The following is a 23845-nucleotide window of genomic DNA, read 5'->3' as shown; positions in this document are numbered from 1 at the left end:
AAGTGGCGCTGCAATTTTTTGCACTGACCTTGGATAGAGACGTTAGGATGTGGCGGCTCCACTGCTCGTTGTCTTCAATCTTGTAGCTGGTAATGACGACTTGTCCGCCGAGGTGCATCACCAGGACCGGCGCCCATAGCAGCTCCAAATCGCGGGTGCCACGCGCGTAGCTGCAGCGCGGCCCACCTTTTTGGCGGTTGAAGAGCGTGGCGAGGGCGAAGATGGCCAGAGCGTCTCTGCCGAGGTGCGCCAGCCGAAGGGAGACTTTGAGCCATGGCGGGATATGAAACTTACGAGCGCGTGCAGATAACACGAGGAAGTATTGGGCGCTGAGGCTGGCTAAGACGAGGATGCGCAGCTGCCACTCGTTCCACCATAGCGACATCTTGAACTCTTGTCTGTCTCTGTGTGTGTGTTTGCAAGCAGCGAAGGTTGATGCACTCCAATTGATGGCTTCTCTCTTAGCTATATGCTCGTGATTAGGCACCGCGTCGTCCACCAGGTTTCCTGTGGCAACCGCATATAGTTCATTTGTTTGACTTTGAGACCATGGGCGCCGGACAACCCTCACATATTTAACGCCTGATCCAGATCTAATCTCGCAAGTCGCAACTTGAGCCATTCCAATTTACACTTGCATGTGTAGATAAGCAAACTTGGGCCTGAACATATTATTAGTATTTAGCAGGACTCAGACCCGCGACTCGCTCAGTCTCGAAAAAATTAGTGGCATGATTCAAACCAGGAAAGATGCGAGTATGATTTTTGTCCGGTAGCTCGTATTCGGGACCGCATGCCAGAGCAGAGCTCCCTACCTGCTCAAATGGCGTCTCCTTCAGTTAAATATATGCACTTTTCTTTTTGCGGAAGAAAATATATGCACTTGTTTAATGAGGCATCGTTGTCCATTAAGTGTTTTTCATGTACTACCAAGTCTATATAGAGTTCATTTAATCTCCCTATGTGAGTCTGATCTTTCTATTAACTTTCACACTGTCATCGACCTATATGCGGCACGCAACCTTCAAATATTGAAACCACATCTATTATCCCAAGTTACTTCATTTCAGTTACATTTGATGCGAGCTTAGGTCGACTCCGATGATCGAATACCAATGCACGATATTGTCAGCATCTTGCCAAGCCCTTACGCATAGGCACATCTAATCTCATAACTTGCTTAATTTCAAATTCATCAGATCTCCATAAAAAAATCATCTGATGTCGAGGTCGACATCAATGAACGGGGTCAACTTGTTGCCAAGTCCTTAAAGCCATTCGTACGTATAGATAATTAGCACGACTTGGAGCCTTGGACGCATATGACTAGGTTGGTCTTGAGAAATAGAATGGCTTGATTCAAAGCAGCAAACTTATTAATCTCTACAATATCTTTGTCCCGTAGCTCGTAGTACATGATAGCGGTTAGTATTTCCTTTTCTCCTTCCTTGGGGTGTTTGCAGTTTTCTGACCATTCGCAAAGATTCTGCGTTGTGTGGCCTTCCCGACCGAAGCAAGCCTGCTTGCTTTGCTCTAACTGAAGACAATCCTTAGTACAGAACTCTCTCTCTGAAGTTAAACTGGAGCGTACATTAGCTTTCAGGGATCGGCCATAAACAAAAATCATCAGGTCGCATGGTGAATTTGATTCCAAACCAAATGAACGCTTGCATGCAGTGTGCTTCTTTGGACAAAGCTTATGTGCATGCAGACTACACAAACCCATGTCTCCAAAACTTTGGTTTATTTTATCAGTGCAGGCTATATTCTGTTAGAATAAATCCAAGGCCATCGTCGATCATCCGAGGACCAAACAATCACACGAGCACGACGCCGAGATTTGTTAACGAGGTTCACCGATATGGCTACATCCCCAGGGCCTGACTATGGACGCTCCTCCCCATGACATCGCTACAATACCGCACCCGGTCGCCCTGGACGCTGGCTTCCCTTGCATTCCCGTGCTATTATATTGGCATAGGTTACATCGTCTGTATATCCTCGCATTATATGAGAGGCCTAGAATACAAGTGTCCTATTAGGACACGGCTCTAAACACAATACAACTCAGAGTCCAACTGTAACCTACCTTGTACACTATATTCGACACAACTCTAACAAATTCAAAGCTTGCGAAAGCTTTGGCCATGATTAGGGTATTCCTCCTGGCAAAATTGAATTCTGTGACAGGATGCAACACTATGCAACAGATCAAAATTGAATCTAGTATAACACTGAGATTGCTACATGAGCACCATAAGTAAGTTTGGCAAATGAAGTGTAATCCTTGCTGAATTTGGAACAAAGAATACACAATAGCCCTAACAAAAAGGGTCAGTGCACTGAAGTCTGGAGCCAGCATAACCAAAAGCCATTCTAGAAAAAAGGTAACCAAAAAGCTCAACAAGTAGGTCTCAATCTCAGGCAGGCATACCACAAAAATATTTATCTGCATGCATAATGCTTTCAAAATAATGTTTGCAGCATGCTTGTTTCAACAACCTTTATCAGCGGACTCCAACCGCCAACTGTCGGTTATTTATCATCTGACCTTTGAGACATAAGAGGCTACACCTTTAAGAATACAACTAGCACACCCCCATCGAACTTGAGCGATCGATGATCAATCAGCTATACAAATCTTGAGTGCCAGATCAAATAATGGCCCTGAATGAACTACTTTCTAGAGATGCCAGTAATGCTTATCGGGTAACTATGTTTGACATAGGCTACAAATACATAATACGCATTTCTGACACTCACAAAATTATGCTGCTGCAGATCTATTGTTATCAGGATCTTCTTCTATATTCAAAGCTTGGAGCAGCTTTGGCCATGATTCGGGGATACCTCCCGGTAAGTTGAACTCCAAGAGTTTCCCCCGTGCTCTGTAGAAATCCTCCACTGGTTCACACTGCAAAGATGACAGCTTGCTTAAAAAGGATAACACCCATAACAGGGTCATACACTGAGAACAGAGCTATGATCAAATATATAGAGGAAATATTCCTAGCCTATACCTGTGAGGGAGAATATTACCATAGGAGTTGCATCATATAATTTCAAGTTTGGAAGATGAAATGTGCTCATTGCTGAATTTGGAACAACATATACACATAAATTCCAGAGCCGATTGGCTAAACAGTAGTAAATATTTATCATAAAAACCTCAGCTAATAACAAAGTTCAATATGTCTCCACATGTCTCGGTATTTCACACATGCAAGTTTAAGGTCACCTTGAAATATAAACGACCTAGCATCCCTTTTCTATGCTGCTAAATTCACTACTGATCTCGTACCTAAACAAACATAGCTTCATACGCCCTACTAGTGCAAGTCGATCATTCTGATCCCATAAATTATAAATAACAAAACAAATAAAACTTAAAAAATGCAATCTAAGGTTCACTGCTACGTACCAAATCATGGTAAACACGCAACCGCTCCTTTACCACCTCTTCAGTATCATCGGCTCTGGTAATTAACTTTGATTCGCACTGTGGAGGAGGTAGTAGTGGAGGCATACACATTCGAGGCCCCCCATTCTCACCCTCAATGTCAATGGAGGCCACATTGAAGTTTCCTCCACACTGGCTGCACTTCCTTCTACCAATGCATTTTGCAAGCAGAGCCTCTTCACGAAGTTTGAGATTGATCACCAAATCAATATCTGTGACTCCCTCCAGTATTTCCTAACAAACCACACAATACAATTTAGTTTGGGAACTGTCACAAAATACCAGCAAGTAAAAAAAAATATCAACAAAAAAAAACTGTGGATAAGTTTGAAGACTCGGTGATCTCAACCATAGACATTGAACAACCATACATCAAGACTATTACTAGAATCAGGTTCTATACAATTTCCATGATTCCACCCCCTGATGATAAAAGCCAAACTGAGAAGATGCAAGTATATATGTCTTGCATACTTACAATCAGGTAAAATAACTAGCTCACCGCTTGTCTTATAGTTCTTGGAAAACCATCAAGTATGAACCCTAATTCACCCTTCTCGCCTCCCTCCTCAAGGCGCTTTGACAGCAGATTTATGATGATCTCGTCAGACACCAGTTTTCCATGATTCACAATCTCCGAAAGCTGGAAACAAAGCAGACATAAGACAATCAATAAAGTGGAAGTGGTAAAACAGAGTTGAACTAGTTGGTGTTATGCTGATTTGGCTTCCCTTGCTAGAATCAAGTTCCATATTTTTGACAAGAATCAAAATCAACATTGTTATTCTGAAACTGTACACAACCTACAAGTTAGTCTTATTTGGGCCTTGTCTATCAATCATTCATTCATGCCTCTGCTATTGGAAGTGTAGCGGCACAAAACTAAACAGTCATAAAAGGGTTCAAACAATCTATCCTAAGCTGCAACCATCGACCGAGCAAGTTGCGCATCCTTGCACTCAGGCTTCATAACCAGCTCTAATGGATTATCTTACAGACTTGACAATCTTGTGAGTGTTTTCAGACTGAGTTAACCTTAGTATTTGTTTCAAGAACTTGTTCTATATTAAGCTAACTAATTCGGCTTGGTTGCAACGAACCGACAGCAAGTAAAACAGTTAGTCAGTATATACCGTCGGATTGGTCTACTCTCATAGTACAAATTAAAGCCCTCTTTCAGCACTAAAAGAGCACCATGATTGTTGCTGATTTGGTAGCTGATGCAGGGGAACACTTGCAGGTGAAATTATCCTTAGGCTCCCTTCCGTCAACATCAGAGGGGATCTCTACTGTCTAGCTATCAATTCTTGTCCGAAAATCACCACGCGGGATTGAGCGCGAGGAACTGAAATACCTGCTTGGAGAGGGGGCCTGAGGAGGCGAGCTCGTCGCGGACGAGGTCGCCGGTGGCTATGTGGGGCACGCCGAGGAGCCGCGAGAGGCGGCCGGCGTAGGTGCCCTTGCCGACCCCGGGGCATCCCAGGAACACCCACTGCACGCGTGCTCCGTCCTCCATGGGGCCCGGGCCGCCGCGCCCGCGCCCGGCCCATCGCCCCGCCGCGGGCGGCGCCCCCTTGGCCGCCCCCATCGCCTCCACGGACGCCAGGCCCCTCCTCGACGCCGCGGCGCCGGCCGCGCAGGCCCGGATCGCGCGGGACATCGCCGACGACATCTCGCAACGCCGGCCCGCAGATATTTTCCGCCGGTCGCCCTTTTTTTCTCGCCCTGCTGCAGTGCTGCCTCGCGTTCGAGCCGAGTCCGAGACGACGACGGGGTCGCCGGGTGGTGGCCAGCTCGGGGGCGCCTAACACGTGGCGGGCCCCGCGGCGATCCGAGCGGCGGTGGGCTCACGTGCGCGAAATAGGAAAGAAATTTCTCCCGGGAATATCCCGGTAGGTTCCGCGCGACACGTCGGACGGTCTGTGGCGCCGGACGCGTCGCCGTCGGCCTCGATACGCCGGAGCGGCGGGCGGCGACGTCACCGCGCGCATGCTGGCGTGCACTTCTCTTCCACCCGTCCGTCCGTCCGTCGGAAGCTGCGGTCGCGGTCGGCGCATACGACGCGGCCAACAACCAACCAACCGACCTCCAACCAAACCACGCAACCAAAGCTTCATGCAATCGTGTTCAAAGAGGGCAAAGAAAGAAAGAAATCAGGCAACTTTCAAGCACGCAAATGCGTCTATTCTCGAAGATTAGTCAATGACAAACAAGATAGTAGATGGATACAATTAATCTCATGGCCGCTTTGGTTCAAATCAATTTTACAAGAATTTCGACAGACTCTGTTGTACCAGCTTTTTTCGGCACGACTTTGTTTGGCTTTTAAGTTTGAAAACTATATGATTTACCTTTTTTTTCTTTGCATGTGGTTGTAAAAAAAAATCTTATGGCTAATTTGCATGTGGCTGTAAAAATAAATTCCATTGTGTTTATGATCACGAAACAGGCTTTCAACCTGCTTCATAGATAAAGCAAACCACGGTGTTCATGCATAAGTGTCTGACATTTGTGACAACCATTTTTTTTCCATTACTCATAGTTGTGTTCTCGGTTCCTATATGATTCCAAATGTCATTTCGTATTAGTTCAAGTGCCTTTTTTAAATAATTTCTGTGTTTTTTGAACCCAACAAACCAAAGAGATTGAACTTTGGTTTTCATTCTAAGCAACTCAAGAGAAAGGTATATATTATATGGGAATCAGACTACTGATCCCTAACGTTATATTATATGGGAGTTGGATTGATTTTTTTGTAGCGTCAGATCGGTCGGTAGTTAGTTTGCATGCGGAGGTTTAGAATTAACTAGGAGTATGATTAGTCCGCATGCAAAGATTTAGCATTAAATACGATTTATTTTCTGTCAACAAATATAATCCCGTAAATCACGTCGGGTAGTTTCATCCCATCATCGCTGCTTCCTTCAGTGCTTCCGATGCACGAGTATATTGATGAGCAACGGCGGAGCTACGTTATGGCCGAGGGGGCCGTGGCCCCCCAACCCAAACAGAATCCTTTTCTACTCCTATAACAGTTCTGTTGGCTTAAACAAATTGGAATATTTTTGCTTCCAAAGATATTTGAATGCACATCTGAAAGCAATTCCAATTTGCTTCCATATAACAAAAAGAAATCATATCCAGTCTAGTCATCTAGGCATATGATCCAGTGATGGGCTGATGGCATCTCTGCTTGTGGTCGTTGGGCTTCCTTTCAATGGTGGTTGTGCTTCCTGCCGATGGCAATAGTAATGGTGTTTCCTTCCAATGGTGGTCAGGCTTCCTTCATATGGTAGGCTTGCTTCCTTATGATGGTGGTTGTGCTTTCTCCGACATGACGGCCCCGGGAACCGGAGAGGAGCGGCATGAACGGGTCGACGCTGCAGCACGTATGTAGTTTGTAGTGTTAATCTAGGATCGTGCTTCCTTCACATGGTGGGCGTGCTTCCTTCCTTCTGGTAGTGTGCGTTCTCCTCCATCTCCGGTCGAGGGGATCGGAGTGGCGTCAATGAGGAGCGGCATGAAGAGAGCGACACCACTGCATGCATGCACCTTTTGCCGAGAGTCGTGCTTTCATGCGATGGTGGTGACGCGATGGTGACTTCCTAATGATCCTCCAAGTAGATTGGAGAACCGAGCAGTACTCTGGTGGTCGAGAGGTCGGGCGCCGGAGGGGTGGCGCAACGGCGAGGTGGGCTGAGGGACGACACGAGCATCGGCGCTAGCAGAGAGGGCACGGCGGCGTGGTAGTGACGATGGTTGGAAGCAGGAGAGGAGAGAGGAGCAGCGGTGGTGGGGCGATGGGTTTGCAACGAGATGATTACGTTACGGAGATGATAACTGGCAGAGAAATCGTGGCAGGTGGGTGCGAGATTTACGGGAGATTACAAGGATTTTGTAGCAATATCACGACCGTAGGATAGAAAAGGAATCAATGGCACTCGATCAGTCTGACGCTTGCTTGGAATCAGACGTGTGACAACATTTATTTATTTATTTTTGCAGAAAAACTTTCAATCTATTCATCTTCAATCATGGTAGTACAACAAACACTAGAAATAATAAAAATTACATCCAGATCCGTAGACCACCTAGCGACGACTACAAACACTGAATCGAGCCGAAGGCGCGCCGCTGTCATCGCCCCTCCCTCACCGGAGCCGGGCAAACCTTGTTGTAGTAGACAATCGGGAAGTCGCCGTGCTAAGGTCTCATAGAACCAACGCACCAGAACAGCAAATCGCCGCGGATGAAGAGTGTAGGTCAAAAGGATCCAACCTGAAGACACACGAACGAAGACGAACGACGAACAGATCCGAGCAAATTCACCAAAGACAGATCCGCCGGAGACACACCTCCACACGCCCACCGATGATGCTACACGCATCGCCGGAACGAGGACTAGATGGGGAGACCTTTATTCCACCTTCAGAGAGCCGCCGCCGTTTCGCCTTCCTGAGCAGGACACAAACCCTAAGAAAGCTCGAAAAAAGATATGAAAACGGAGCCCTCCCACCGGCAAGGGCCGATATCCACTCCGCCTTCATGGCCCTAAGGCCACCGGAGACGGGACGTGTGACAACATTTATTATATAGGTCGGCATGCTTATTGGACAAGGGACATATTTTATTGTATGAACTACTTGTTGTTCTATTTTACTCTTTATTACTTTGGCGTATGAAGCATTTGGAATGTGAGACATATGTTGTATGGAAATATTAACACAAAAGTATGTTTTTCGTCCCCTCAAGTTCCCCATAAGTATATACTTGGTCTCTCAAGATTTTTTGGTATACATTTGTTTCTTCAAGTCTCAAAACCGGATAAGTTCGGTTTAAAACCAGATTTTAAGCACGTTGACCGGGTTTGACTGATAAACAGTAAATTTAAAAAATAGCAAAAAAATCAATAAAGCTCTGAAATTTTGTGGCAACCAAGATGCTTGGGTGCGTGAATTTTTTTTGTGGTGTTTCAACATTCGAGGAGCTCGTGGAAAAATAAACTAATTTTGGCTCACAAAAAAAAAGCCAAAAATTGTTTGTTTTTGCTAGAGCTCCTCGGATGTTATTTGACCACAAAAAATTTACATGCACCAAGCGCACTCAAACATGTTGGTTGTCACAAAATAACAGATGGCATATTATGAATAAACACGTCATCATACCTAATTTCATTTTGTGATGTTTCCAAGTGTCTCTAGTGGTTCGCGAGTAATGGCAAAACGAGATTGAAGAACTCTAAAAGATTATTGGACATCCTTCCTAGCTCCTTGAGACTGAGGGAAGTGTGACCTATCTGATTTGGAGATCCCCGATAACCATCGCCAAAGATCAACAAACATTCCGAGACAAGAATGCCTACACTATTTATTGTCTGAACACGAGGAGAAACGTGACACGAAGATCAACAAGTAGGGGCAAAAAAGAAAAGTTAAAGTCGCGGTTCTCTGCTGATCAGTCAACAATCTCCCAGACCTACAATGTCTTGAGCATTCAACTGATACTAGGAACCCAAGCACATTCACAAGGAAAAGCTACAAAGGCAGATGGGGAGGGAGATGTGCAAGGAGACAGAGGCACAAATGCACAGCAGCACAGGATTCATGTCCAGAATGAAAAAAATCATACGTACAAGACTCAGTACCCAAATGTCACTTGTCTAAAATTTATTGATTGATCGGACATAACAAATTGGTAACGCTATAAATCAAGTGTCCACAGTGCACAGCAGCACAGGCATCGATCAAATGTTCCTTGATCCAAAGCAACACGAGAAAATAGAAGATGTGAAAAAAAAGGAAATCTGAATTCAATCTTGCGTTCTGCCGACTCGGACTGATCGACTGCACATTGATCGGCTTCTGTCAATCATCAGACCAATCGGGCATGGCAGAACGCAGCTGTATCGAAGAATCATCTCTAGGTGCGGCAAATCTGGAGAGGGGCGACGACGTCGGCCATCTCTTCGCAGGCGGCGGCGCCGACCTGGACGAGGTCCGGAACGCCCTTCCTCATCAGCAGCCTCCTCCGGCATTCCTCAGCGGCGTCCATGCCTGACGAGTATGCGCCGTGCACAGCTCCCGAGTGCTCCGCGCTGGCCGCCTCTCCAGCGAAGTACAGCACGCTCTCCACCGGCGCCGAGAACCTCTCGCACACGTCCGACGGCTTCCCCACCAGGTCGCACGAGTAGGACCCCAGCGAGTTCGGGTCCGAGCCCCACCGCGATACCAGGTACTGACTCTGCAAAACCCAAACATTGATCATCAGGTCACAAGCGCCATGATCAGAAAATTCAGAAGTCACTGAGAGTGGTGACAAGAACATACGGGTTCAGTGGCGTCGGGTATCATCTTCCTCAGGTGACACATGACGAGTTCCACGGCCTCCTTGTCTGAGAGCTTCTCCACATCCTGGGCGAACCGACCGGCTGCCATGAAGACGAGCACCGGGTGGCCAGTGGCCTTGTGGAGGTTCAGGAAGTAGCCGCAGGTCTTCGGCGTAGGGCCGACCATGCCCAGCACCTGGACATTAGGCCAGAAGGCCTTGTCGAAGTGCATGGCGACCTTGTTTTCTATGCCGACGCCGAGGTCCGCGATGGCGGAGCTCTTCCAGGAGGGCAGCTCAGGCTCGAACTTGATTATGTTCGCCTTCAGCACACCGAGCGGCACAGTGATTATGCAGGCGTCGGCAGAGTATTGCGTGCCGTCTTCGATGGTGACGGTCACTCCCTTCTGCTGGCGTGCAATTTTCTTCACTCTGAATAAATATAGAGCAGTAGCAAAGGTAAGTAAATGTATCTACCAACTGCAATTAGCAGGTGTAGAAAATGATGATTTGACTCTGAGGAGAACACATGGAAGTTTCAAGATGACTAAGGTTTCACTCAGATAACACGTTAATGTACTTGCATCATCATGGCAGGATAGTTTAGTAAAAACATGTGTGACGGATATACTGAAATTATTTAGCGTGCGATATATGTATGCTGGGGAAGAAAAATAATAATACACACCTCTGATTCAGACGGATGTCGAGACCTTGAGCGAGAGCCTGAATTACAGGAAAGTATCCATCAACCATCAGGCCATGGCCACCAGTGAGAACATGTTCCTGATCCCAGTTCTTCAGAGATATTTCATCTGCATCTGCAGCAAACCATGCCTCCAGCCGGCAGACGCACCATTGCAGGATTCGATCATCTAGCCCTTCCAGCCTATAAATTTGCAGCAATGTCAGTCAAGCTCTTATGCAGCAACCACCTAATTTATAAACTGTATCTTGGATAAATTATCGCATGTAAGCATGATACAAGATGTATACATACTTGAGATCAGGGTGCCTCTCAAGCACCATCGAGATTGCCTGTTCAAGGGGCATGTCGTGCTCCTGCTCATCACGGAGTTTCACCGTCTCCTTGAGAATTTTCTCAAATATCACGCCAACTTTAGCAGCCGTCTCCATTGGGACTGCAAGGCCGTTCTTATCAAAGAGCGAACAGCTGCAAAGGAACCAATAAACAGAATGAGATGTAAGAACATGAAAAAATAATATAAGTATGTTGATTATACCAAAGAAAAATGTATGTTCAAGTGCTAAAATCACCTTTCCAAATCATGGTCATACAAAACAGAGTTGTCACCACTAGTGTGGTATAATCTCAGCCCAAGATGGCTTATCAGTGGTGCTAAAGAATTCTCATTACTGACACCGTGCAACCTGAAAAAAATTCAGCAACACCAGGGCGAAGTTAGTAAAAAATTTACAGATAAAATCTACTAAGGATTGTTCCAATCAATCAATTTAAGCGAAACTAACCATGAGGCTCCCATGTCAATGGGGCATCCAAAGGAGTAATCCGTGTGAACACGGCCGCCGATTCGATCTCTCGACTCAAGGACAGTCACCTGGTCAGGAAGCACAGGCATCAGTTAACACAAACACTCTACGGATTCATCAAATTGGAAGAGACAGAGATGAATAGATCAGAAATCTATCGGTACCTCAAAAGAGGAATTGGAGAGGACACGAGCCGCGGCAATCCCTGAGATTCCGCCGCCGATCACGATCACAGATGGAGGCGAAGCGCACCGCCTCTCAATGGTTGGAAGCAGAAGGCCTGGAACACATCAATGCACATGAATCAGTACTGACCGGAATTGTTCCTAATCAGAGCGGGAATCAAGTCGGGGACGAAATCTATGATGAGCTTGGCAACAAAATTGCAATTTTTTACTCAATTATGATCGCAATTGAGCGATTAGATCCAAAAATCCTGTTCCGGCCCCCTTCCCGTGCAAGATCTAGCGGAAAACGACGAAATTGCAGGACAGGAATCGCTGTACCTCCGGTTTTGAAGCTGTTGGGATCCATGGCCGCCGGCGCGACCGTCGCCCGACGAGAAGAAGAAGACGAAGATTCAGACGGAGCAGCAGCAGAAGAAGGCCCCTCCGTCCGCGCGAACGCAACCGCGAGCACGAGCGGCGTGCGTTTACAAGAGATTACTACTAGTAATACTAGAATTACTACTAGTACGACTATTATTCAGACTACGTATGGGAATCGAGATGAAGAACATGAAGACGAGGAGGCCGTCCTGGAGGCGGCTTGCGTCGGCGGCGGAGCGGCGGAACGTGAGGCAGCTCATCACCCTGGCTCCAAACCGGCAACACCCAATGGGATCCCCTGCCTCCTTCCTTCCTCCCTCCCTCACCGGCGGCGGCGAGAAGCAAAGATGCTTTCTTTCTTCCGGCGGGCGGTGGCTGGAGAAGGCAGAATTGATCTGTGTTGCGTGGCTTGGGAGGAAGGTGGGGCGTGGCGTTATATAGAGCGGAGGAGGGAAGGGGAGGGGAGGTCGGCCTGGGCACGGACGGACGGACGGACGAGGGCGGCTCGGAGAAGGAAACCGGCTGGGTGCGGGGTCAAGATATTTTCGTTCGCAGTGGGCCACTGGATTTTGGCTAGCCCCGTGTACCTTCTTTGTACGCCTTCTCGGAAAAAATAAAATCAATTGTACGGGATTCAAAGAAATAATCAGGACATCACGTACATACATTTATCCCTAAAAGAAAACACGCATATTCTTTCCTCCTGAGAATCTGTGAGAGCATCTAAATCCGGACTTGCTAAATTCGGCACCCTATACGCTCGGGCGCGTCCGTGGATAGTTACTAGGGAGTCATCAAATCGGTGCGTCCACACCCGCATATCTCATATACGGCACCCTATATCCATACAAAAGCATGCAACACACTACGTAGATCACCAAATGACCAAAATTAACAGGAAACGGACCTATAAACCGATAGCAAACGAGCATAATTCACATAAAACATCATCAAAAGATCACCAAACGGGCATGGCAAATTCTAACTAGATAGAGGAGCTAAATTATATAAACGTCACCACTTCCTTGCCGGCCCTTTGCACTTTCAGTCGTGGGTCATCCATCCAATGGAAGGCAGATACTTTCTAGTAGTCTCGAGCTCTTTGCTTGATGCTTCATGTTTATTTGTTCTCTATAAAAGTATAAATATAAAAGGATATTAATTTTCATTTTCATGAAAAGATATTAGTTTCCTTTAGTAACAGTATTTTAGCAATCTCGTGGGAATTTTGTGATGATAAAGCATTTATTGTTATCGTGGGAAAATGTAATGCATTAAACTTATTTTTTTAGAAGAACAGGGAGATCTCTCCCCGATTCCATTGCCAGAATGAAATCACGTACTGTTTTACAGCCTTTCAGCATTACAAACCTAAAAGAGAAGGGCACCCACATCAGCCTGTGGGGGTTCAGCAAACATACTAAGTTCAAACCAACATATAAGAGAGAAACTAAAAACTACTTGTCCACGACACAAACGTCGAGAGAGGAGGTAGGACTAAAAGGCAAAGTGAATCCACAGCACACATCTCTTCTTTCTCTGCAGGCACCATCACATCATGGACAGGGCTCCCGATTTCGTGAACTTGAAGGGCAGTGCCAAGGCAGCTTGCGGCGACTAGCAAGGCATGAGCGTCGACACCGGGCTGCATGTAATGTCTTTGTCCGTCGGGTCTCTCTTTCTTGGCCAGGGAATGGAAGCTGTTGTCCTCCTCTGAAATCCCGAGCTTACTCCAGCCGGCATCAACTTCATTCTTCTTCATCGTCAGCCACTCCGAATCCGCAGGGGTTGCTGAACGAAGCTTGTCAGAGAGCTCAGAAATTCCTCCAGCTTTGCTCTCCATGCTTCCAGAGACAGGGCAGCCCAGAATTTGAGCATCCTGGTAATCAAGCCCCAAACCTGGGTGATTGAAGTCCAAATTGTATTGTTAAAAATCATAGAGTTCCTATATTTCCACAGACATCACAAGACAGTAGAACTAATGGTATTTAATGCAGAGTTTTTCTTGTTAGAAACCCAGAAGCGCGCAACAGATTCAAAATATGTGCCTATCTGAATTTGGAAGAATTCACCAACAAAAGACCAAATATTCATGGCTACTACACACTCAAAATAAGTGGGAGTTGGTTTCATTATCTGCACAATACACACAGTAAGAGGCTTAATGATGTGCCTCTTCCTAAGGTTATCTCTAGTCATCAGCTTGTTCTGGGAGAACAACCAGAGGAAGACGTGTATTTTTGGAGGTACAACCAGTTTCCACATAGCAGGGATAAACAGTGATTGCACCCCCCCTAAAGTTAATCACATGGTATAAAGAACTAGTAGAATAGACCCCTTTATTTTCCAGCTGCTAAATAAGGGAATCTAGGTCATTGTCAAAGACAATCCCTTTAACAATTTCCACAATTTGGTACCATTGTTCCATAAGCTTGTCATCAAAATTCCTTCTGAAAGTAAGCATAAGGTTTTCTCCATCCCACACATCTCTAATGCTTTTAGTCTGTTCATTACACACTGTATAAACAACCCAGAATTGCACTGCTAGTGGGGAGGTGCCAAACCAGGTATCTTCCCAGAACCTGATTTGGTTTCCCATGCCCACCTTCCACCTATACCCAAATTTCAAGGCTTGGACGATGGATCTAATTCCCTTCCAGAACCTAGAAAAATTCAGGTGGTGGTTGGGAGCAAATAAATTGATTTTCCCTCTCAAATATTTCTGGTCAACAATCCCTTTCCAAGGTTTCCCATCCCCCTCATCGTATCTTATCACCATGATCCTAGGGAGGCAGAGGTTTATATCTTGGAGGTTTCGGATCCCCAAACCCCCAAACTCTTTCTTCATGCAAACTAGTTTCCAGTTTGCTAGGTGGAGTTTCCTATGCCCTTCAAAATCATTCCACAAGCAATTTGCCATTTGGGAGTTGATCGGGTCAATGACCCACTTAGGAAATTTGAAAAAGGATAAGAGGTAGATAGGTATACTAGCTAGGCATGCTTGGATGAGGATTAGTCTGCCTTTGTAAGAGAGCAGCTTTTCTCTCCATCCAGCAATTCTTTTCATGATCGATCTTATCAATTAGAGGCTGAATGTCTTCCCTTCTCAGCTTATCATAGTGAAGGGGAATCCCCAAATATTTAATGGGGGAAAGAACCTCTAGCACAGCCTAGCACCTCTAGAAAATGGTCAAAGACATCTCGATCTATATTGATGGGGATGAGCTCACTCTTACCATAGTTGATCCTCGTGCCAGAAACCTGATCAAAGCAGTTAAGGACCATTTTGAGGTTTCTGGCATGTTCAATATTGTTATCTAAGAACAATATAGTATCATCTGCATACTGGAGGCAGATGATACCACTAGGGCAAACCTCAGGGCACAGACCCTCAATTAGATGGTGGTCAGCTGCTTTGATTAACATCCTGGTGAGAGCATCTACTACTAGATTGAAAAGAAGTGGGGAGATGGAGTCTCCTTGCCTAAGGCCTTTCCCAGTTAGGAAAAAGCCAATTCCCAAGTTGTTAAGCTTGAGCCCCACGGATCCTCCATGTGTGATTTGGTTGATCCAGTGGATCCATCTCCCACCAAACCCTCTAATCTTAAGGAGCTCCTCCAGGAACTCAAGGTTAACCTTTTCAAAGGCTTTTTCATAGTCTAATTTAAGGACTAGACCATTCTTCTTGCTAGAATGGACAGAGTGAAGCACCTCAAGGGCAGTAACTACACTCTCCAATATACACCTCCCCTTAAGGAAAGCAGACTGATTACTAGCAATAAGCCTCTGAAGGATTCCTGAAAGCCTAAGATGGAAGCATGAGTCTTATTGATAGTATCAATAATGAGAGTTTTCCTCCCAAGGGCAGAAATCCCTCTGACATTCCAAAAATAGCATTCATGATAACGGCCTAATCTTGGGGTGCTTGCCCATTTGTTTTTACAGACTAGATACCGTAAATCTTCAGAATAAGTGTACTAAATTAAATTTATTCTATAATTTGTTGTGAAAAAGGTAGTGAAATGACCAACAAATGTAAAATAGATTGTGAAAACCACTAATAAGTGTACAAAATTAAGTAAAATAGCGTATAAAGTATTGTAAAATTTTAAAAATAGTGGCTTCGATAATGAAATTTTTTATGAAATTACTACTTGTTGTAGTAAAAATTACTACATTTTATATAAGATTTACTAGGGGTGTAGAATAGTGAAATTATTAGTTAAGAGGAAGTGGAATCCTCACTTAGCAACGTCGTGCCTCTTATGTTTGGGCCATGAAATCACATATTGGTATGATCAGAAGGGTCCATGTCTAGGCCACCAACTACCCTAAACATGTCACCCCAAGCTTGGTTGCAATGAGAGCTCCATGGCATTCAGAACTCCAGGACGAGAAATAGGAGACCAAGACGGCGATGGCCAATGCAACCGACCAAGACCCTAATAAATAGGTATCCGCCCCGACTCACCCACTGCAGCAACATGTCTTCTGGTGGCTTACATCATCCATCAACATCAACTAATCTCCCACGATCAAAGCAAAGTGGGGGATCTTCTCATACTAGAACTCTGTAACACATCTTCTGGTGAAGAGCACAAAATGGAACCCCTAACCATTGGCTCAAACATAGAAAATCCTACTCGAACCGGCAATTGCTTCCCCTTAGTTGTATCATCTTCTTCCACATACACTTTGATCACCTTCCCTAGCCAATTACCTACAACTTCGCCAAAGGTGTCAGTCCTACCCAGACCCATGCATCAATTGTACTGAACACCGCCTCAAACGGTCTAGTATATCCATAATAATTCTTCAACACAATAACGTGAAAGTCGCACTGCCAATGTCTGTTCTACAAAGCATGTTTCCAATCTCCTTTTCTGCCAAACTGATCCAAAAAGATATTGCCCTAGTGTCCCTAAACTAAGCCTCATGGTGCAACCCCCAAGTCATGTGCATTGCCCTCTCTAGGGTGGAGATGTTTAGTTGCCTCGGCGAGCAGACCTCACTCCCACCGCCAACTAGGTGTTCTTGGGAACACCCTTTGTTGAATCCTCCACTTGCCACTTACTTCTCAATTAACACCATGTCGCCCGGCCTCATTGAGAGCCCTACTGCTTCCTCCGCAGCTTCTCCCCAGACGGAGATTGGGAATAACTCCTCTTGCAGGATCCATCCTCTGATTCTTCCTTCACCGGAGCACCATCCCCCGAACCCCTCCTACCCGCATAGGAGCATCAACCCTGGCGGTAGCAAAAGGGTCAGATCCCAAAATACTTTCGGATGGGGGTCAGATCCGGCTAAACTTTAGCAAAAGGGTCAAAACACGAAAATTGGCACGCGGAGAATATAATATGTAGGACTAGCAGCCGATAAGGACCACACTGTCATGATTGCCGTTGTCGCGGGAAGGGAAGCCGCCCCGAAAGAGACAAACCATAGTCTAAGCGACCCCAATCGCCTCTCAAACCCCCTAGCAAAACTTCAAGTCGTGTTGTTTTAGAATCGCCCTATAGGCGTTTATTCAATTAGGTGGGACACATCTGATCACAAAGCGTCCATAAAAAAACAGGGGTGAGAGAGAGGGGGGGGGGAGAGAGAGAGAGAGAGTCTAGCCCTATCCCTAGAGCTTCTTTAGCACAAAGATGAACATCCCGACTGACTTCTCTTTCTATCCATCTCAATTCAAAACCCTGGAAGTTTGGGAGATAAGAGCGCATCTCCTTAATGGGGTGACCTCCAACTGAGCGGTCTTCCCAGTTTGCAAGCATTTGCAGCCGCTTGACAATTCGTCTCCACACTGATCCTAGTGTACTACAAACATCATCGCATCACGACATGTAGTAAGTTCCGCTATGAAAGGATCACCTAGGGCCTGATACCTGCAACACATGCCCTTCTGAAACTGTCCATCCACATCCCTTGCACATGCTCCGCTTTACCATGTCGGTGTCAAAACCGGCAGATCTCGGGTGGGGGGTCCCAAACTGTGCGTCTAGGATCGATGGTAACAGGAGACGGGGGACACGATGTTTACCCAGGTTTGGGCCCTCTCTATGGAGGTAATACCCTACTTCATGCTTGATTGATCTTGATGAATATGAGTATTACAAGAGTTGATCTACTACGAGATCGTAATGGCTAAACAATAAAAGTCTATCCTGTATGACTATGGTAATGAGTATCCTGATCCGGACTAAGCCCTCCGGTTTATATAGACATCGAAGGGATCTAGGGTTACACAAGGTCGGTTACAGAGAAAGGAATCTTCATGTTTGATCGCCAAGCTTGCCTTCCACGCAAAGGAGAGTCCCATCCGGACACAGGTGGAGTCTTCGGTCTTCGTATCTTCACAGCTCATCAGTCCGGCCCATGGCTAACAGGCCGGACGCCCGAGGACCCCTTAGTCCAGGACTCCCTCAATAGCCCCTGAACTAGGCTTCAATGACGAGGTGTCCGGCGCGCAAATTGTCTTCGGCATTGCAAGGCGGGTTCCCCTTTCCGAACTCCAAGATAGTCTCCGGACGAGAGATGTGTCCGGATCTGCAACATAAATACCACACGCACAACCGTAGAGGGTATAATATTTCACGAGTCCAATCTGCTGACAACTTTCTGCAACATGACATCATGCTATCCCGGTTATTTCGAACCGTTTCTTGTCCCGCCGTTCCACGTTTCGAGGCGTGGCCCCTATTGGCACGTCTTGTCGAAGCAGAGATTGTGTCCCCTTATTACGGGATTCTTATCAACACGGACGTGGGTAATCCAACCGTCTCTTTGGTACGATTCCTTGGGAATATGCATGTTTTAAGGCCCGAGAGGAGGCGTTTCGGTATTCTCAGCCTTTATAGAGGGGTACAGACCCGCCCCTCTCCTCTGCGCTTGCTCCTTATTCAGCTTTCCCCACCTCGAGCTCTAACACCCGGGTTTCAATCACCACGAACCTCGATCTTGTCCGGCTCCAGCCTTCAAGGCCGGTGGGTGGCTTCTTCTATTATAGAGGAAGACATCGCGAAACTCCGAGCGGCAAGATATCTGACCGCGGAAATCCTCCACCGGCTCCTTGCTGAAGGGCAGGTTATTCCTACCCCTAGATCCGGCGAGAGGGTCGTGTTTATCTCCCACTTCCTCCGAGGTTTAGGGTTTGCTCTCAATCCCTTTGTTCGTGGGCTCATGTTCTATTACGGGCTAGATTTCCACGATCTGGCCCCGAACTCCCTCCTTCTCATATCGACATTTATCGTTACGTGCGAAGCTTTCCTACGAATCCCTCCACACTTCGGCTTATGGCTGAAGACCTTCAATGTGAAGCCGCAGGTGATCGAGGGGAGACGGGCGGAGTGTGGTGGTGCCACGGTGAGCAAGCTTACTAACGCTCCTTGGCTAAAAGGATCCTTTACAGAATCTTCAAATTTATGGCAGCAGGAGTGGTTCTATATCACCAAGCCTCGTGTTTCCAAGTGGGCTGCTGCTCCTGTGTTTCGATCTAGCCCTCCGACTCAGCTTGCGTCATGGATCAATAAGGGGCTTGACTGGGGATCAATTGATGAAGTGCGAACTCTGCAGAGTCGCATCTGAAGCCTCCTCGAGAAGGACATCGATCTTATCAATGTGGTTCAAGTAATGCTAGTTCGCCGGACTCTACCGTGCCAACTACGGCCTCTCCGCCTGTGGGAGTTTAATCCAGAAGGAGTGCGAACCCTCCAACACTTCTTTGGCACTACGCACAAAGGGATGTGGAAATTGTTTTTTGGGAAACGAAAACAATGGCCGGATACCACCGAGGACATCGGCCTCAATTGCAACCATCCGGATACCCCGGTAAGCGCTTAACTCCTGAACACTTCGAGTATGTTGTAATATGTTACTAAGCATACTGCCTATTCCCAGGGCTGGATAAGGAAAGCGGAGCGAATCAGGTATTCGGCCCCCTCCCCGAAGACTCAGCGGATTCCATACTAACAAGGATGCTGGCCCCGGCACCATTCTAGATTCCTGCGGAGGACTACAAGGCGGAAAGCGGAAAGGAGAAAAGCAGCTTCCACCCCGAAGGTATATCATGCACTGTGTCCGGGGGAATCAAAATTCCGTCATCTGAAGACAAAAGTGAAGGAGAAGTCAAGTTACCTTCCCCTCAGGGTAAGAAAAGGGCCACCTCCAAATATTGGGAGGAAAAGGCCCCCAAGCGAGGCAAGATGCCATCACCAGGCGGCTCAGGATTGGAAGACGACGTTGTCGCACAGTTCCATAGTGAGGATAAGCCTCTGGCCAAATCGTAAGTTGAACAAGGGAGCTTTTAAACATATCTCGTTTCTTTCCCGCTACCAAGGTAACATTGGGAATATATATTTTGCAGTCCGGCACACCGTCCTCTTCAACAATCATCCTCCTCGGGGGACCTTCTTCCATAGATGATGGAGAGCGAAACGCCTCCACCAATTTCCTCGCCCAATAAGGCGGACGACTGTGAGGTGTCGTCCCGGAGGTTCTCTCCCGATCAGCGAGCAGTGCGGGGGATGAAGAAGACATCACCCGGAGGTGATACCCCAGTCGCCCAGGGTTCGGGGGCCAACTATGAAAGCCCCGGATTATCCGGTTTATAGCCGGAGATGATTGTAGGGATGAGCAAACAGGTTCCTTCAAAGGGAGGCCGTGCTCCAACGGCGGCTTCCGAAGATCCGGAAGCGCCGAATATATTGACGAACATGCTGCGACAAGCGTCCGTCTCAGAGGAACACCGTACCTTGATGGGTACGGTTGTTGAGAGGGTTCTGTCCGCGAAGAGCGGATTGCATGAAGCCTTCACGAGCCTGCTAAGAGGCTTCGAGGTTTGTGATGTAATATTTTCAACTGCGTTTTATTCGCAAAATGCACCTGTATATAGGTAGTAGCCCCTGAGACTCGGATTGGCTTCCCAAGGGAGGCGACCAGAGGATCAAAAGAGATATGCTCAGGGAATGACGTGATTGAATTGGAACACAGGCAATTTCCCCCTCAGTGACCGCCCGGACTACAGAAGTCGCCGAGCTTCAGCGGAAGCTTGATGTGGCGAGTGAGGACATCACGCTTATCCACAAGCGTCTTGACGAGTCACAAGGTATGTATTTGGGCCAGTCATTATATGCGCTTGCTTATAATATAAGCGGGACGTGAAGGAGTGTATGCTAAAGCATGCATAACTATAGATGGTGCTGCCGCGGTTGAGATTCTTCGGGCGGAGCTATTCCGAGTCAAGGAGCAGGCCCCGTTTAGTAATGCGGCTGCCGAAAAGGCATCGGCCGAATTGAAGGCCGAACAGGCTGCTCGGCGTCAGGACGAGGAGAAAATATCCAAGATGACGCGTGAGCTCGAAGGTGCCGCTAGCCGTTGCAAATTCCCCGAGAAGGATAATAAAGCAAAAGCGGCTGATCTTGATAAGGCCTTACGAGAGGCAAAAGAAGTGCGGTCCGAGTCTAGAGCGGCTCGGGAGGAGATCCGGCAAGCTGGGGAGATCGCGGCCGGTAAGCCCTTTTTATTGCAAACTAAGTTCGGCGATCCGAATTATACCCCGCTTAACCAAGTGTGGAGTTCTCCAGACGCATTATTGGACTTGCCGAAGAGTGCGGCCGATGCGGCGCAGTTTTACCAAGCGCAAGAAGGATATACAACGGAGAAGCTTTTCTGGTCATAATTCGGTGCGTCTAAGCGCCCTCTATTGTTGAACGAACAGATGACCAAATGGGCCGAGCTTCACAGGCTGTCCGGTGCTGCCATGAAGGACATCGTGGTCCGGCTGTGGCCAACTGAGCCAGTTCCGGATAGTTATTTTGGTTTGGTGCAGCGACTTGCCGACGCGGCGCCGCGTATCGATGCTGTGAAGCGATCAACGTGTGTTGAAGGTGCACAGATGGCCTTTGCCCATGTCAAGACATACTGGGCGAAGATGAAGGCCACCGATGTTGTAGCGAAGAGTCCACCCAAGGGCAAGGATCGTCACGCGCCAGAGCACTATTTCGAGGATGTCTTAGAGGTGCCCGCTTAATAGAGGGTCAATGCTCGAAAGATGTAATTTTCGAGTGAATTGTAAAAGAGAATATTATAATAAGGCTAGTTTATTTTTAGTTTCGCCTAAAAACTTTTATTCCTCCTGTGCGGCCGTTTTTGTATAATCTGAAAGTTTTCCAGTCGTCGGCTTCAGCCCCCTCGTAAAAAATATGGGGGTGTTCGGAAAAGCATTTGATCACTCTTGATCCAACGTCTTGGTCCATTAAGGAGGTGTCAATGCGACGAACTAGGCAATCAGACTATAGGGCGTTAACACTTTCACTTAGCCATAGGAGTTTTATGGTGGGTCTACGATATAGCCCCTGGTATGCACGCGACTTATTCCAATATGGTGCATTGCATATGTGATCTGAAGAAAAGGTCCTTCGTATAATACGGAGGGAATCGCGACAGATCCCGATAAGTCATCGAGTGGTTGACCAGCTCTCGCTGCATCATGACAGTCAGTTTTCGGCTTTCTCTACTGAGGTGCTTGACCAGATGAACCGGAAGCACAATCGCAGTAGTTCTCCCTTTACTACCTTAGCCGATAGAGCGGAACGTAAGGTAGCAAGCACAGGAGCCGGGCAACCCAACTATTGACCCAAGACATGATTCGGAGCTGATGCATATAAGGCCAAACTCGCGACGCCGAGGTACGCTATAGAGCTGTTCGGACTTTGTCGGCAACTCATTTGTTCTCATCCCGAGCCCCTGGAAAGTTATGCCGAGGTGTAAAAACATCCAAAGGAGCAAAATTCAGTTCTTTAGAAAAAGGCGAATGCTGAATACAGATTGGGACCTGAGTGATATGCCAATCATTATGTTACAGATAAAAACGCCACGGCCCCGGCTATTTGACATGCCAGGGGTCGAAAGCTGAGGAAAAAGGCACCTCACATATGCCATGTTCACTGTTTTTACTTCGGGGGGGGGGGGGGAACTGCTTTTGACCCCTAGTATTTGTTTGGTGAGTTTCTTCGCTGCCGCTATCGCCGGGCGGCCTCCTCCCCTTGTGTCCGGCGTTGAGCTTGTCGGCCTGCTTGAAGACCCAACAACTTCTGTTGGTATGATTGGCTGGTTTGTCGGGGTGGCCATGAAACTGGCAGGGCCTATCCAGTATCTTGTCTAAAGCGGATGGTCCGTCCTTGTTTGCCTTGAATGGCTTTTTCCGTTGGCCGGTTTTGGGACCGCTGAATCCAGAGTTGACCATTGTGTCATATGTTTTTTGATTGTGTTTGTGCTTGCTGCGTCACGGCTTGCCATTGCCGTCTCGGACTTCGGACGTGCTCGGATCGCTGGTGCTGCTACTTTTACGAGCCAGCCAGCTGTCTTCGCCCGTGCAAAAGCGGGTCATCAGAGCGGTGAGGGCTGACATGGATTTTGGTTTTTCTTGTCCGAGGTGGCGGGGGAGCCATTCATCTCGGATGCTGTATTTGAAGGCCGCTAGGGCTTCCGCGTCCGGACAGTCGACGATTTGGTTCTTTTTGACTAAGAATCTAGTCCAGAGCTTCCTGGCTGACTCTCCGGGCTGTTGGACAATGTGACTTAACTCATCGGCATCTGGTAGCCGGACATATGTTCCTTGGAAGTCGTCGCGGAAGGCGTTTTCCAAGTCCTCCTAGCTGCCGATAGAATTTTCCGGCAGACTGTTTAACCAGTACCGAGCTGGTCCTTTGAGTTTTAGTGGTAGGTATTTGATGGCATGGAGGTCATCTCCGCGGGCCATATGGATATGGAGAAGAAAATCCTCGATCCATACCGCGGGGTAAGTTGTTCCATCATATGATTCGATATTCACGGGTTTAAACCCTTCTGGGAATTCATGCTCCATTACTTCATCAGTGAAGCAGAGTGGGTGTGCGGCGCCTCTATATTGGGCCACGTCGCGACATAGCTCAGATAGAGTCCGTCTGCGGTTTTCAGCCTAGGCGCGACTAGGTTTGTCATGTCCGAATAGATAGCCGTCGTC

At 47.2% G+C, this 23845-nt stretch overlaps 2 protein-coding genes across 2 annotated transcripts; both read right to left on the bottom strand.

Moving 5' to 3' along the window:
• Positions 1-2431: 2431 nt before the first annotated feature.
• Positions 2432-5368, bottom strand: LOC123055129 (probable adenylate kinase 6, chloroplastic). The gene is made up of 4 exons (XM_044479069.1): positions 4815-5368; positions 3963-4103; positions 3422-3694; positions 2432-2914 (listed from the first exon to the last, which is right to left on the bottom strand). Exons 1-4 carry the CDS (start codon positions 5130-5132, stop codon positions 2768-2770), a joined length of 879 nt encoding a protein of 292 aa, XP_044335004.1. The 5' UTR covers positions 5133-5368; the 3' UTR covers positions 2432-2767.
• A 3733-nt stretch (positions 5369-9101) lies between these two features.
• On the bottom strand, positions 9102-12265 carry LOC123055128 (polyamine oxidase 4). The gene is made up of 8 exons (XM_044479068.1): positions 11803-12265; positions 11461-11576; positions 11276-11364; positions 11063-11176; positions 10785-10958; positions 10473-10673; positions 9787-10216; positions 9102-9700 (listed from the first exon to the last, which is right to left on the bottom strand). The coding sequence occupies exons 1-8, from the start codon at positions 11828-11830 to the stop codon at positions 9380-9382; spliced, it is 1473 nt and encodes a 490-aa protein (XP_044335003.1). The 5' UTR covers positions 11831-12265; the 3' UTR covers positions 9102-9379.
• Between the last annotated feature and the right edge of the window lie 11580 nt (positions 12266-23845).

This window comes from Triticum aestivum, chromosome 2D (assembly GCF_018294505.1).
Source record: "Triticum aestivum cultivar Chinese Spring chromosome 2D, IWGSC CS RefSeq v2.1, whole genome shotgun sequence".
Lineage (NCBI taxonomy): Eukaryota > Viridiplantae > Streptophyta > Magnoliopsida > Poales > Poaceae > Triticum > Triticum aestivum.
This window is presented reverse-complemented; position numbering and strand designations above follow the sequence as displayed.